At 40.0% G+C, this 14,044-nt stretch overlaps 1 protein-coding gene across 1 annotated transcript in view; it reads right to left on the bottom strand.

Moving 5' to 3' along the window:
- Nucleotides 1–14,044, bottom strand: part of DLGAP2 (DLG associated protein 2) — a 177,973-nt gene that overhangs the window by 115,039 nt on the left and 48,890 nt on the right. The window contains exon 4 of the mRNA XM_044290863.1: nucleotides 13,584–13,803. Coding sequence (XP_044146798.1) covers nucleotides 13,584–13,803 — 220 coding nt within the window. The remainder of the gene's footprint in view (nucleotides 1–13,583; nucleotides 13,804–14,044) is intronic.

The following is a 14,044-nucleotide window of genomic DNA, read 5'->3' as shown; positions in this document are numbered from 1 at the left end:
TTGTGAGTACAATCAATCACACAAGGAATTTCTGGTGATCTGCAGTGCTTCACTATTTGCGTATTTTCTGACATCCCATAAGAGCCTTGGTGACAGTGGGACCTGATAACTTGCTTGTATCTGAAACATTGGATGTCCCAAGATTGAAAAGGTTTAACCTTCTGGATAGGGAACGGTCCTTCAAAAACGCATGTTCTGAACTGTGATCTGTACCCACTTCACATTTGGGAATAGCTGCAACATACCATTGCCATACGTATTGGAACTCTTTTTTTTCTACGGTCCTAATATGAGCCTGATATTAGGGAAAGTAATTTAGATCCCCATTTGATACAAGGACTGATGAGCATGATGACAATTTTTGTGCAATGCTGCAGAATACCTTACATCGATTTTATTTCGAGTTTATTATGTGTTTTTAAATATCAGTTTGTCTGCTGCATCATGGTATATACTGTAAGGCATTAAGCATGAAGTTAAAGTTTGGAAGGACACTTCCAACAGGACAAAGTATTTTTTTTATTCAATATACATAGAAACATTTTTAAACAATTTTTCTGGTAGTTTTTTAGTTTTTATTTTGGCAGTTTTATAGCATTGAAAATGAAAGATAAAACTCCTATATAAACAAGTAATCCATTGTTAGTTTACTGCTGATCTGGTGGGAATATGTTATCAGTCAGAATAAGAATATATTATAGAATTGGTTTGACAGTGTGACAGCTCTAATGTTCTCTTGCACTAGATCAGAGGTGTTGCTAGAGTCTCAAAAGGTCTGGGGCCCAAGCCCCAATGCATATGGGTTAATTCTCTAAGCTGCAAGATCCGCCCTGCCCCCCCCCCCCCCCCTTCCCCGTCAACACACACACGCACTTTAGCACTAAAGACATTTTACTTGCTGGATTAACACTAGCAAACATCCAGGACTATACAGCAGCACATACCTCTCACATCCAGTGCCACACAGGTGCTGTCTCATCTAATGTAGACATTCTCTTTCCTTATCTTCCACCTTTCATCACCACAGAGTTTGACACACAGATATCTTAGGTTCCTCACTTTTCTATCAGTGTTATCCTGTGCCTAGCCCCAATACTGTGCCTTCTGTGCTCCCAAAAGTCCCCAAATACTATGCTGCAGAAATAATATAAATACAGATAGTCACCCATAGTAATATAAAAGTCCCACCAAAAGCAATAATTCTTTCTCAGAGTGCCCTTATTAGTAACATTGCCCTCTACAGTATCCTCAATAATGATGATTCTCCCCAAGAGGGCTTATTGGTAGTGCTCCTATATTGTGCCAAATAATAATGCCCACCATAGTGCACCCAGTAGTAATAAGGCACCCCTATAGAACCCCCCCCCCCCGTAGTATTGAGGCCCCTTAATAGTGCCTTCAGTAGTTATAATGTCTCCTATAGTGCCCCAGTAGTTAAAACGTCTCTAATAGTGCCCCCAGACCTTATCGTGCACCCAAACCTTATAGTACACCCTGTGGTGCCCGCAGTCCTTAAACAGCCCCCCATACCTAACAGTGCCCCCAGTCCTTAAACTGCCCCTATAGACCTTATTGTGCCCCCAAACCTTGTACCCTTTGTGGTTCCCACAGTCCTTGTAATGCCCCCTGTAGTCCCCCCCACAGTCCTTCTAGTACCCCCTGAAGTACCCACAGTCCTTATAGTGCCCCCTGTACTGCCCCAGACCTTTTAGTACAACACCGCAGTGCCCACAGATCTTATAATGTCCCCTCTAGTGCCCACAGAATTCACAGTGCCATCTGTACTGGCCCCAGACCTTATAGTGCCCCATCATATTGCTCCCAGACCTTATAGTGACCCCGGTAGTGCTCCCATGCTGCACAGTACTATTTTCCCTAACAGACATGGGAGAGAGAACTAAGAGACAGGGAGCAATTGGCTCCCATTATGGTGATTCAATTGTATCATCGTCCTGAGGATAGCGATACAGTTGTATCTCCAGTGGCCAGTGCATACATGTTTGTCCCAGGCCCCAAATGTTTTGATCTAGTGAAACCCCTGTCCTAGATAAAGATGCCCACAAAAAATCATTGCACTGATTAGTGTAATGTGTGAAGCACTAATTTCTCTGGTCAGAGTGATGGTCTGGCTGAAAACCTTAAGTGTTTAGGGTCATTTTCTTGTTGGAAGTGAGCCTCCATCTCAAATCTCTGGCAGACTAAAACAGGTTTTCGTCAAGAATTGACATGTGCTTCAATCCCAACCATTTGTCCAATTCCTGACAGTAAAAAGATAACCACAGCAGGATGCTGCCACCACCATGCTTCACTGTGTGAATGGTATTCTTGGAGCAATGGGAAATGTTGGGTTTGTGCCAAACATTGCCTTTGCCATGATGGCCAAAAAGTTCAATTGTAGTCTGATCTGACCAGAGAACCTTCTTCTGCCACATGATAGTGAACTCCAAATTCTATTCTTATATCAGCTATGGATCTTTAGAGCTCCTTCAAAGTTATTGTTGGTGTCTTTTTTCAGTCTCTGGTTAATGCCCTTCTTGCCTGGTATTTGAATTTTGGTGGGAAGCCTTATCTTGCCAGGTTTGTAATTGTGCCATATTTTTTGCATGTTGTTATTAAGGATTTAATGTTGATCTGTAGGATGTTCGAATGTTCTGATGTTTTTTAAAACCCAACCCTAATCAATAATTCAACACAACATTGTCTTTAACCTGTTTGGAAAGCTTCTTGGTGTTCATGCTAATATCATAGTTTTTCTATGATATTAGCATTCTTCTTTGAGAGGAGCATTCATCCATTTGTTGCTGTAATTTGTTTGGCTGCCAGTGATTTCTAGTTTGTTTTATCAAAACCTGGAAATAAAATGGATTTTAGTTTAGGTCGAGGTTTGGTTTAGGTCAAGGTCCTCTCAAAGAATTTATTTCCATCACACATACACTTATTTAATATGGTTATTGGAGGGTGCACTACTTGAGTCTATGAATTGTCTCCCACATTTTTGTCTACACAAAAAAAACTATACAAATACTGTGGTACTTAAACATTTGTAAACCCTTCAGAATTTTCTATATTTCTACATAAATTTCACCCAAAACTACATCAGATTTTCACAAAAGTCCTAAAAGTAGATAAAGATAACCAAATTAAAGAAATAAGTCAAAAATATTAGACGTGGTATTTATTAAGAAAACTTATCCAATAGCACATGTCTGTAAGTGGCAAAATTATGTGAACCTTTGCTTTCAGTATCTGGTGTGACTCCCTTGTGCAGCAATAAATGCAAGTAAACATTTGTCATTATTGTTGATTAGTCCTGCACATCAGCTTGGAGGAAATGTAGCACATTCCTCCATACAAAACAGCTTCAGCTTCTGTTATGTTGGTGGGTTTCCTCCCAAGAACTGCTCACTTTAGATCCTTCCACAATATTTCTATTGGACTTTGATATTTATTCTTCTTTAACCATTCTTTGGTAGAATGACTTGTGTGCTTAGGGTCAATGTCTTACAACATGATCCATGTTCTCTTGTAATTCAGCTTTTCCTTTAGAGTTTGTTAGTATAATTTATCAATGATAAGGGGCTGTCCTGGCCCAGATGCAGCAGACAGGCCCAAACCACGTTACTACCACCACCACATCACCATGTTTCACAGATGGGATAAGGTTTTTATGCTGGAATGCAGTGTCTTCCTTTCTCCAAATATAACACTTCTCATTTAAACCAGAAAGTTCTATTTTGGTCTCATCTATCCACAAAACATTTTTCCAATAACCTTCTAGCTTGTCCAGGTGATCTTTAGCAAGGTGCAGATGGACAGCAATGCTCTTTATGGAACGCAGCAGCTTTCTCCTTGCAATCCTGGCCTGCACACCATTATTGTTCAGCGTCCTCCTGATCATGGACCCATGAACATTAGCTAATATGAGAAAGGCCTTTAGTTGCTTAGAGGATACCTTGATCTACTTTGTGATCTTACAGACTATTACATGCCATGCTTTTGGCATGATCTTTGTTGGTCAACCACTCCTGGGAAGGTAATAATGTTCTTGTATTTCCTCCATTTGTAGACAATGTAATTGTGGACTGGTGGAGTCCAAACTCTTTAGAGATGGTTTTGTAACATTTTCCAGCCTGATGAACATCAGTAACTCTTTTTCTGAGGTATTCAAAATCTCCTTTGTTTGTCTGATTTTTATCTTCTTTTAGGAGTAATGTGAAAACCTGTTGTAGTTTTTAGGTCAGATTTATGCAGAAATACAGAAAATTCAGAAGGATTCACACACTTTCAGACACCATTGTATATGTGTGCAATGCGTGGTGGTGTGGCATGCTGCCCACTGACATTATTATCACTAATAACAGCATTTTTGTTAATTATACTAATAAAAACAGCATGGATAATAATACTTACCATGTACTTCCCATGCATACAAATGATAACTAGTTACTGGTCGATAAAGATACTGTAATATTCAAAATTATGAATGTTGTAATCTCAAGCACATGCTACCTTAAACATGACTGCTTTCTTCCTAAAAGAGCACCACCCTTGTCCAAGGGTTGTGTATGATATTGCAGCTCGGCTCCGTTGGAGTCAATGGAGCAGAGCTGCAATACCACACACAACAAATTAACAGTTGTGCGTTTTTTGGAAGAAAGAAACCATGACTGTCTAATCCTGAACAACCTTTAAGGACGTATACTGTTTTAATCATTTGATTTTATCAATTTTTTTCCTCTGTATTTAATAAAAATTATTTGCAAAAATTATTTTGCTGCAACAGATCAACACTGCTATGAGCTAATATTATATATATATATATATATATATATGGTATATATAGACTATATATATAGACTTTTACCTTCTAGTGTGAATACCAGTAGCTCTAATTATTGTACATTCCTTGAAGCGAGGCCAGACTTTAGGTATCTATGTTGTTCAGTAGAAGAGCACAAAAAAAATAAATCACTCGCTCAGGTATTAGCTTGCGTTTGCTTTAGGAACAGCAATCTCTTCCATCATAGTGATCCTGTGGCTGTAACAGTCTATTACTTTGTGCAAGGTGGTTTTGTCCTCAAGATTCTTGGAACAAATTCAAGAGGTACATCGGTAGTGTTATCGGAAGCATAGCTCCATTATCCTTTCAGGCACAAGAATGTTTGGGTCATTCAATAGTTAACGAACTATCTATTACCTAAACTCTGTGCAATAACATTTCTTAAAGGGGTTGTCCGGGACTTTTACATTTATGGCCAATCCTCAGTATAGGCCATCAATATCAGATTGATGAATGTATGACTCCCAACATCCCACCAATAAGCTGCTCCCCCTTGATTGCTTAACAGGCATAATGCTACACAAAGATCATCAATAACATAGTTCCAGAAAACCTATATAAGTCCTCCAAATGTCAGCCCAGCATTTATTAAAAGTGGTCCCAAATTCTATTTTAATTCAAAATATTTCAAGGGACAAAAACTACAGGATCCATATGAGAAATATTTTTACCCAGGCAGCCCCCCTGACTTGAGCATCGGAGCAGTGCATGCTCCGATGCTCTCCTTTGCCTTGCACTAGATAGTGCAGGGCAAGGGCTCCTTTGTTTATAACAAAACCGGTGACGACCGGTGACATCACTGGCTCTGATGGGCAGGCTTTAGCACTGCCCTAGCCGTTTTACTGGCCAGGGCAACGCAAAAGCCCGCCCATCAGTGCCGGTGACGTCACCAGGCTCCCTGAGCAGCTGGAAGGGACCCGGTACCTCACCGAGTATAAGAAAACAGTCACATCCGGCTAAGAATTTCCTATATGAAAACAAAGCTTCAGAAATATGTGGCAAAGGTAGGACATGTGCAGTGTCCCACTACGTGACCGCGGGCACCGCAAACGTGTTTTAATTATATATTAATGTCATGTAATATGCCTGCATTTTGTATTTTATCTCCTGTCATATTCTCCCATGTCACAATGTGATTCTATATGCAAAGATCCTTTACACAGGCCTAGTCAGGGTGCACTACACTTGTTTCTCCACAAGATGGAGCAGTGTCAGTGTATATATAGCTTAGCTCAGACCTAAGTTAGGGATTTCAGAAATGTTCAGTTGAGCTCAGGTTTATCCGGTTGAGAGTTCAGTTCAGTTCAAAGCAGTTCTCTCATGAGTTTAGTCAGAAAGCAACAGCAATGTAGCTGAATACCTGGAGGGAGGCCTAGTCACAGCCTCTCTGCTCTGCCCCTGTTGGCTCGACAGTCCAGGGTTAATGCCTGCAACAATTCTACCTAGAGGTGAGCAATCCACTCCTATAGATCGCTCTTCTGGGGTGACCAATGTCCAAACTGCATGCAGCCAAGTATCTAAGGAATTACCACGTTTTTATGTAAGACAAAGGATCAGCAAGATAGTCATTACCTAAAGACTTATTAGGCACCTTTGTAATAGGTGTAGGAGACAGCATGAAGCATCTACATCTCCAGTTTAAATCCTGAGGACAGTCAGGCTGACTGTCAGAACAGCATTGGAATAAGAATGCTAAATTTCACTTTTTTGGCAGATTTTCCATTTTTATCCATTTTTTTCTTTAAAGAGGACCTTTCACTCGTATACAAACTAAAAGCTAACTATCTGTTGGCAGAGCGGCTCCCAGGGGTCCCCCTGCACTTACTAGTATGCCTGGGCGCCGCTCCGTTCGCCCCGGTATAGGCTTCGCTGTCTCAGCTCCGTCTGTTGTACTGGACTGATTTTTTGTAGGAGGCGTGTCCCTTGCTGCAGCACTGGCCAATCGCAGCGCACAGCTCATAGCCAGTCTATGAGCTGTGTGCTGCGATTATTTATTTATTTTTACAGTGTACAACTGAGGGGTTAGACCATGTGACATTTTCATAGAGCAGGTCGTTATGGACGTGGCAATACCTAATATGTATACTTTTACTTATTTACACAATAATAGCATTTTTGAAACAAAAAAAATGATGTTTTAATGTCTCCATAGCCTGAGAACCATAGCTTTTTTATTTTTTTACCAATTGTCTTAGTTAGGGGCTTATTTTTTGTGGGATGAGTTGACAGATTGGTTCTATTTTGGGGGGCACACGCCTTTTTGATCGCTTGCTGTTGCACTTTAAATGATGTTAGGTGACTAAAAATTGCTTTTTTGACACTGTTTTTATTTTTATTTTTTTACTATGTTCACCTGAAGAGTTAGGTCATGTGATATTATAGAGCAGGTTGTTATGGACATGGCAATATCTAACATATCTACTTTTTTTTATTTATTTCACTTTAGCACAATAATAGCATTTTTGAAGCAAAAAAAAAAAATCACATTTTAGTGTCTCCATTGTTTTCTTTTTCTTTTTTGGGCGATTGTCTTAGGCAGGATATCATTTTATGCGGGATGAGGTGATGGTTTGATTGGTACTATTTGGGGGGGCATATGCCTTTTTGATCACTTGGTGTGGCAATTTTAGTGATGTAAGGTGACAAACAATGGCTTTTTTTGGCACTTTTTTGTTGTTGTTGTAATTTCTCTTTACTTTGTTCACCTGAGGGGTTAAGTCATGTTATATTTTCATAGAGCTGGTTTTTACAGACGCGGTGATGCCTAATAGGTATACTTTTTTATTTTATTTCACTTTAACACAATAATTGCATTTTTGAAACCCAAAGAATTATGTTTTAGTGTTTCCATGTACTGAGAGCTATATTTTTTTTATTTTTGGGGTGATTGTTTTAGGTAGGGGCTCTTTTTTTGTGGGATGAGGTGACGGTTTTATTGGTACAATTTTGGGGGGCATACGCCTTTTTAATCGCTTCGTGTTGCAATTTTTGTGATTTAAGGTGACAACATTTTTTTTTGTGGCACAGTTTTTATTTTAATTTTTTTACTGTGTTCGCCTGAGGGGTTAAGTCATGTGATATTTTTATAGAGCTAGTTGTTACGGACGCGGCGATACCTAATATGTATACTTTTTTTTTTTTTCTCACTCTAACACAATAATAGCATGTGGGATGAGATGACAGATTGGTTCTATTTTGGGGGGCACACGCCTTTTTGATCGCTTGCTGTTGCACTTTAAATGATGTTAGGTGACTAAAAATGCTGTGCCTTTGCAGCCCCCAGACAGGATGGTGTCACAGAGGGAGGGAACCCCCCTCCTTCCCCTTCCCCATCTGCTCAGTTGTAGCAGACGGGGAAGGTTCCCATGGCAACAGGACGCCTTCTCAGGTGCTGAACAGATCTGTGCTAAAGGCATAGATCTGTTCAGACAAAATGTAAGTAAAATACAGTACAATACTCTATATTGTGTACTGTACTGTATTATACAAACATCAGACCCACTGGATCTTCAAGAACCAAGTAGGTCTGGGTAAAAAAAAAGTGAAAAAAAAAGTAAAATCCAAAAACACATTTATCACTGATTAAAAATGATAAAAATAAAATTCCCTACACATGTTTGATATCACCGCGTCCGTAAAGACCTGATCTATAAAACAGTCATGTTACTTTACCCGAACGGTGAACGCCATAAAAAAAAAAAAAAAAAAAAAAAAAAAATATGATGAAATTGAAATTTTGCCCACCTTACTTCCCAAAAAAGGTAATAAAAGTGATAAAAGAATACCATAAAACAAAAGTGTAAAAAAAGCTATTTTCTGTCACCTTACATCACAAAAAGTGTAATAGCAAGCAATCAAAATGTTATACGCACCCCAAAATAGTGCCAATCAAAGTCATCTCATCCCGCAAAAATTATACTCTACTCAAGATATTTGCCCAAAAACTGAAAAAACTATGGCTCTCAGACTATGGAGACACTAAAACATGATTTTCTTTGTTTCAAAAATGAAATCATTGTGTAAAACTTACATAAATAAAAAAAAAATAGTATACATATTAGGTATCGCCGTGTCCGTGACAACCTGCTCTATAAAAATATTATATGATCCAACCTGTCAGACGAATGTTGAAAATAACAAAAAATAAAAACTGTGCCAGAACAGCTATTTCTTGTTACCTTGCCTAACAAAAAGTATAATATAGAGCAACCAAAAATCATATGTACCCTAAACTAGTATCTGGCCCTAGCAATCAAAGTGCAGAGGTCGCTGCAGTTGCAGAGGGAGCTAAGCCTCTAGGTGTAATGGCAACGCTCCCATTGCTCCTAGAGACTCATTTGCATATAGTAAAACATAATTTTTCTCAGCAATACGGATACATAGGAACAGGATCCAACACAGATGTCTTCAGATGCCATGTGCACATGCAACAGGTCAGCCAGTGCCATACATACAAATCTGCTGACAGATACCCATTGCCCTTTTAATATGTTACCCACATTCAAGTATTAGTTAGATAGAATCATTTACTTAATATGTTTCTATTACACAAAGAACACACAAAAGCAGCTCATTGTACCAAGTAAGTACCAGAAAGCTTTCCTAATCAATTCCCGACGGCATCCATTGATTGTGCTTGAGTGCTTTTGATTTAATTACTATAGTACTTCTTGAAGGAATGGTGCAAGAACTGATCTTTTCCCCCATAAATATTGTCAAGGAGAACATGAAATCCTTCTCTAACACAAAAGGAACTCATGAGTAAGTACAGAGAACTCATGAAATATCCAAACATAAAGTCAAAATGACAGTAACATGCAGAACAAAATTCAGGTTGCGCCTCCATACAGAATGCTGATTGTTACTGATTGTGAGTATAAGGCCTCATGCACACGAACGTATTTCTGGTCCGCATCCGAGCTGCAGTTTTTGGGTCTCGGGTGCGGACCCATTCACTTCAACGGGGTCTCAAAAGATGTAGACAGCACATCCGTTGCTCCGTTCCGTGGTCCGCAAAAAAATTTTAATCTGTCCTATTCTTGTCCGTTTTGCGGACAAGAATAGGCAGTTATATTAATCCGTGTTTTGCGGATCCGCAATTTGCGGACCGCAAAACACACAACGGTCGTGTGCATGTAGCCTAAGGCCTCATGCACACGGCCGCTGTTTGGGTCCGCATCCGAGCCGCCGTTTTGGCGGCTCGGATGCGGACCCATTCACTTCAATGGGGCCGCAAAAGATGCGGACAGCATGTCCTATTCTTGTACACAAAACGGACAAGAATAAGCAGTTATATCAATGGCGCCCGTTGCGTTCCGCAAATTGCGGAAGGCACACGGGCGGCTCCCTTTTTTTGCAGATCTGCGGACAGCAAAATACGGCACGGTCGTGTGCATGTAGCCTTAAAACTGTATGTATGAGACCTTACGTTAATCAGCAATGTTTTTTCTCTAAATCTAGGTTCACACGTGCAGCTTTTGATGCAGGTAAATTTTTTATGGTGCATTAAAATCTGCATGTGTGAGTCTAGCTTCTGACCACATACAGAGGTCTGTAAAGACAATGTGATTTTAGCACTCATATTACAGCCACAATATCCAGATGCCCTGCTAGAATGTGCTCATTCTCCAGCCATCCGAAAGTGGACCTAGGATACACTTTTATATTTCAATGAACTTGATGCAGATTTCCCATGCAAATTCGCATGAATATACAGTTGTAAAACCTGCACGTGTTACATGCAGATTTTGTTATTTATTAATTTTTGACGAATTTGCCCTGAATTTCACCCTCTACATTGTAAATTTCCAAATCCGCAGCATGCATGGAAAAGGTAAGTGTAGATGAGATTTTTAGAATTGCATCTATTTAGCTGAAACTGTATTTCGCTGTGGATTTACCACATACAAATATACTCAGCAGATACACACATAATATGCAATGTGTGCACGAAGCCTTAGGCTGCATTCACACTTAGGCCCTGATTTATCAAAATTATCTAACATTAAGGCTACATGCACACGACCGTATGTGTTTTGCGGTCCGCAAAAAAAAAAAAAGTATGACATCCGTATGCCATCCGTTTTTTTTTGCGGATCCATTGTAACAATGCTTAAAACGGACAAGAATAGGACATGATCTATTTTTCTTGCGGGGCTACGGAACGGACATACTGATGCGGACAGCACACAGTGTGCTGTCCTCATTTCTTGCGGACCCTTTGAAATAAATAGGTCCACATCCTATCCGCCAAAAAAATCGGAACACGGAAACACGCAATATTCATGTGCATGTAGCCTGAAACTGGTCTTATTACCCCTAGCAACCAATCACAGTGCAGAATTCATTTTTCCAAAGCAGTTAAAAGGGGTTGACCGGTCTCATGCCTCTGGTGGGGGTCCAGCACCCTCACTGGTCAGCTGTTAGAAGAGGCCACAATGAGTGTAGCAGTGATGCAGAGTAATTACAGCTTCCTCTCCCAATGACTAAAATGGAAGAGGAAGCTGTAATTAAACTGCACTGAACTGCAGTCCTCGCAGGAGTGCTGTGGCCTCTTCAAACAGCTGACCGGTGGGAGTTGAATCTCCACCGAGCTCATATTGATGACCAATACTGAAGATAAGTCATCAATATCATGAGACCGGGCAAACCCTTTAGGAAATGGATTGGTTATTATGGGTAACACATTAGACAGTTTTGATCATAAGGGCCATTTATTGTGCTTAGGTCATGATTTTGTGGATTTTTTTGGACATTTTTAATATCACACACAGCAGTCTCATCAGTAAAGCCAGCAAGCGCTACTACAGTTTGAGGTGGACCACACACTATAGTGTAAATATCCAGGTGCACTTATCTTACTTAATACAAAGAAAAAAGAATATTTGGCAGCTACAATCTGTTCTCTGAAAATACTGTCATTGTAACGGCAAAAACTGCCCAATCTATTTGCACTCAGAGAAAATTATGTTTTAACTATCTGTTAACTATATGTTAAGAAGACATGTTAGTGAGGTGTTTTCTTCTTTCACAGTACATTGTTATAAAAAGTATAAAACTTCTAATTGATTGTCCATATAAGACCCTCTAAATATAGTGATATAAGACAGTATCTTTATCATAAGGAATATCAGAGTCTATTTACACTGCATTTCCATTGTACATTACAAGTATATATCAGGGCAGGTATACATTAAGTGAAGGATTAAAGGGGTTGTCCCAGACAGTACCAGCAGGTGGTCGAAGCAGATGGAAACATGGCATGCAATGTATTCGGCCATCTGTACCACCTAGAAAGGATTTTATAGCTCTTCCCATAGTTGTGGCAACAGACATACAATTTGTGAATAAGAAGTAACATCTTAGAGCAGTCTCTGAAGGTCCTCCCTACTTAGACATAAAAGGAAGGTCTGCTCCTTCACAAAACAAGCCATATAAAAGAGAGGGTTGTCAGAGATTGGAGTAAGAGGTCCCAGAATGGACAACAAATTAATGAAATTATAAAGACATCTAAAAATCATAGAAGGTTGCTAGTTAACAAAGGTATGTCTGTAATAGTCATGGACAGTGAGTAGCCACAATTGCCGGATAGTGAGGTGGGGATAGCCACATGATTGTCAAGGGATCTCGTGGAGAAATAATCAATTGTACTTGAATCCATTTTTAGAGGAAAGGTGGTATAAAAGAATAAGAACCAAGTTCCCGTGTTGGCCCTGTGATACAGCAAAAAAAGTCAGTAAGGCCTACACTGCCTGCCAGATTAATGTTTATTGAGAAGACAGAAAGAAAGACAGTGGTACCTATGACTTCAAACAATATGGTTAGAGAACCTCTTGAAATATAGTTTTTGGGGGGGATGCCTCTGTATGGAATACTACAGCAGACTGCACTGTGACATACAGCAGTAAAAAAGGTATATCAACATATAGGACCTGTGGCCCTGGAAAAAAATAAAAGTGGCCCCAATGTTGTAGGTGGGTCCAGGTTGACAGAAAGTGGGGCAAAGCTGGTAGATTGGGCCAATACAAGTTGTCAGTCAGTAATACAATACTGCAGCACAAAATACCTTCCCCGGAAGTTGTCCCACTGTGGTGGCCATCAATTAGTTGCCCTGTTCTGTCCTCTTCCTCCTTCTTCAACTGTATCTAATATGGATATGGAGCAGGGGGCTTAGGAGGTGAGATGCAGGCAACAACACCAAGCCAGCCCTAACTTCAGCATACTGCCTGGTCTTTCTCTAATAATGATCCCTATAGTTCCCCCAGTAGTATGTACCCAGCCAGCAGCAGTGAGGAGGGCTCAGGTGGCCCTCTTATGGCCAGTCTGCTCCTGTATAGGCCCTATAGATGAGTTATGTGCAAGGAGGAGTGTTAATGTAGCTTAGGCTGTCTGTGATACAATACTAAGTAATTTATCCCATGGAAACATAACAACAACATCCAGTGAGCCCCCATAAAATTTGCAGTACTCTTAATGGGGCTGTCTGGTTTCATGACATTGATGACCTATCCTCAGACGTAGAATTCAAATTGGGGTCAAAGGACCTTCATTTTTTGGTGATCTTTAAGGGTCCCTGTGGTCAGATGCCCGATGATCAGAGGCTTATAACCTGTCCTGTGGGTAGGTGATAGGAGTTCATTATTGGACAACATCTTTAATCCTCATCGTGTTATGGTCCAAATACAGTTGGCATATAACATTGCACACAAGTTCTTAAATATTAACATTCTCAAATATTCTTTACCTGTTGTCGACCTGGCTGTGGAAGTGACATTGGAAGAGGTTATTACAGGAACACAATCATCATCCTGGGAATATCCAGCTTGAATTGCTCTCAGATAACTGTGACTTCTAGTTCGGAAGCATCCTGGGAGGTCTAAAGCGTCGATTGCATGAGAGTCAACTTCACTGAACACCGACTCACACACCGACTCATATTGCCCATTAATTTCTGTTTCACTCATCTGAAAGAAAAGAATACATAGAGTTGGTGCTGCAAATTATTGTGCAGAGTAGCCTGTCCAATTACAGCAGAAAACGTTGCTATATCAGAAGATGGTGATAAAATGTGCTTTAATTAAAGGAGCAGAATGGAAAAGTGAGAAAATGCGTTATCACTGTGGGAACAGCAGACTTTGCTGTAGTAGGTTTCTCCATACCATCGATGCTGATTAGAGAATGTGGATTTTCTTCCATTAAATGCTA

Source organism: Bufo gargarizans, chromosome 4 (genome assembly GCF_014858855.1).
Source record: "Bufo gargarizans isolate SCDJY-AF-19 chromosome 4, ASM1485885v1, whole genome shotgun sequence".
NCBI lineage: Eukaryota > Metazoa > Chordata > Amphibia > Anura > Bufonidae > Bufo > Bufo gargarizans.
Note: the sequence above shows the minus strand (reverse complement) of the source record. Positions and strands in the feature narration are given on the sequence as shown.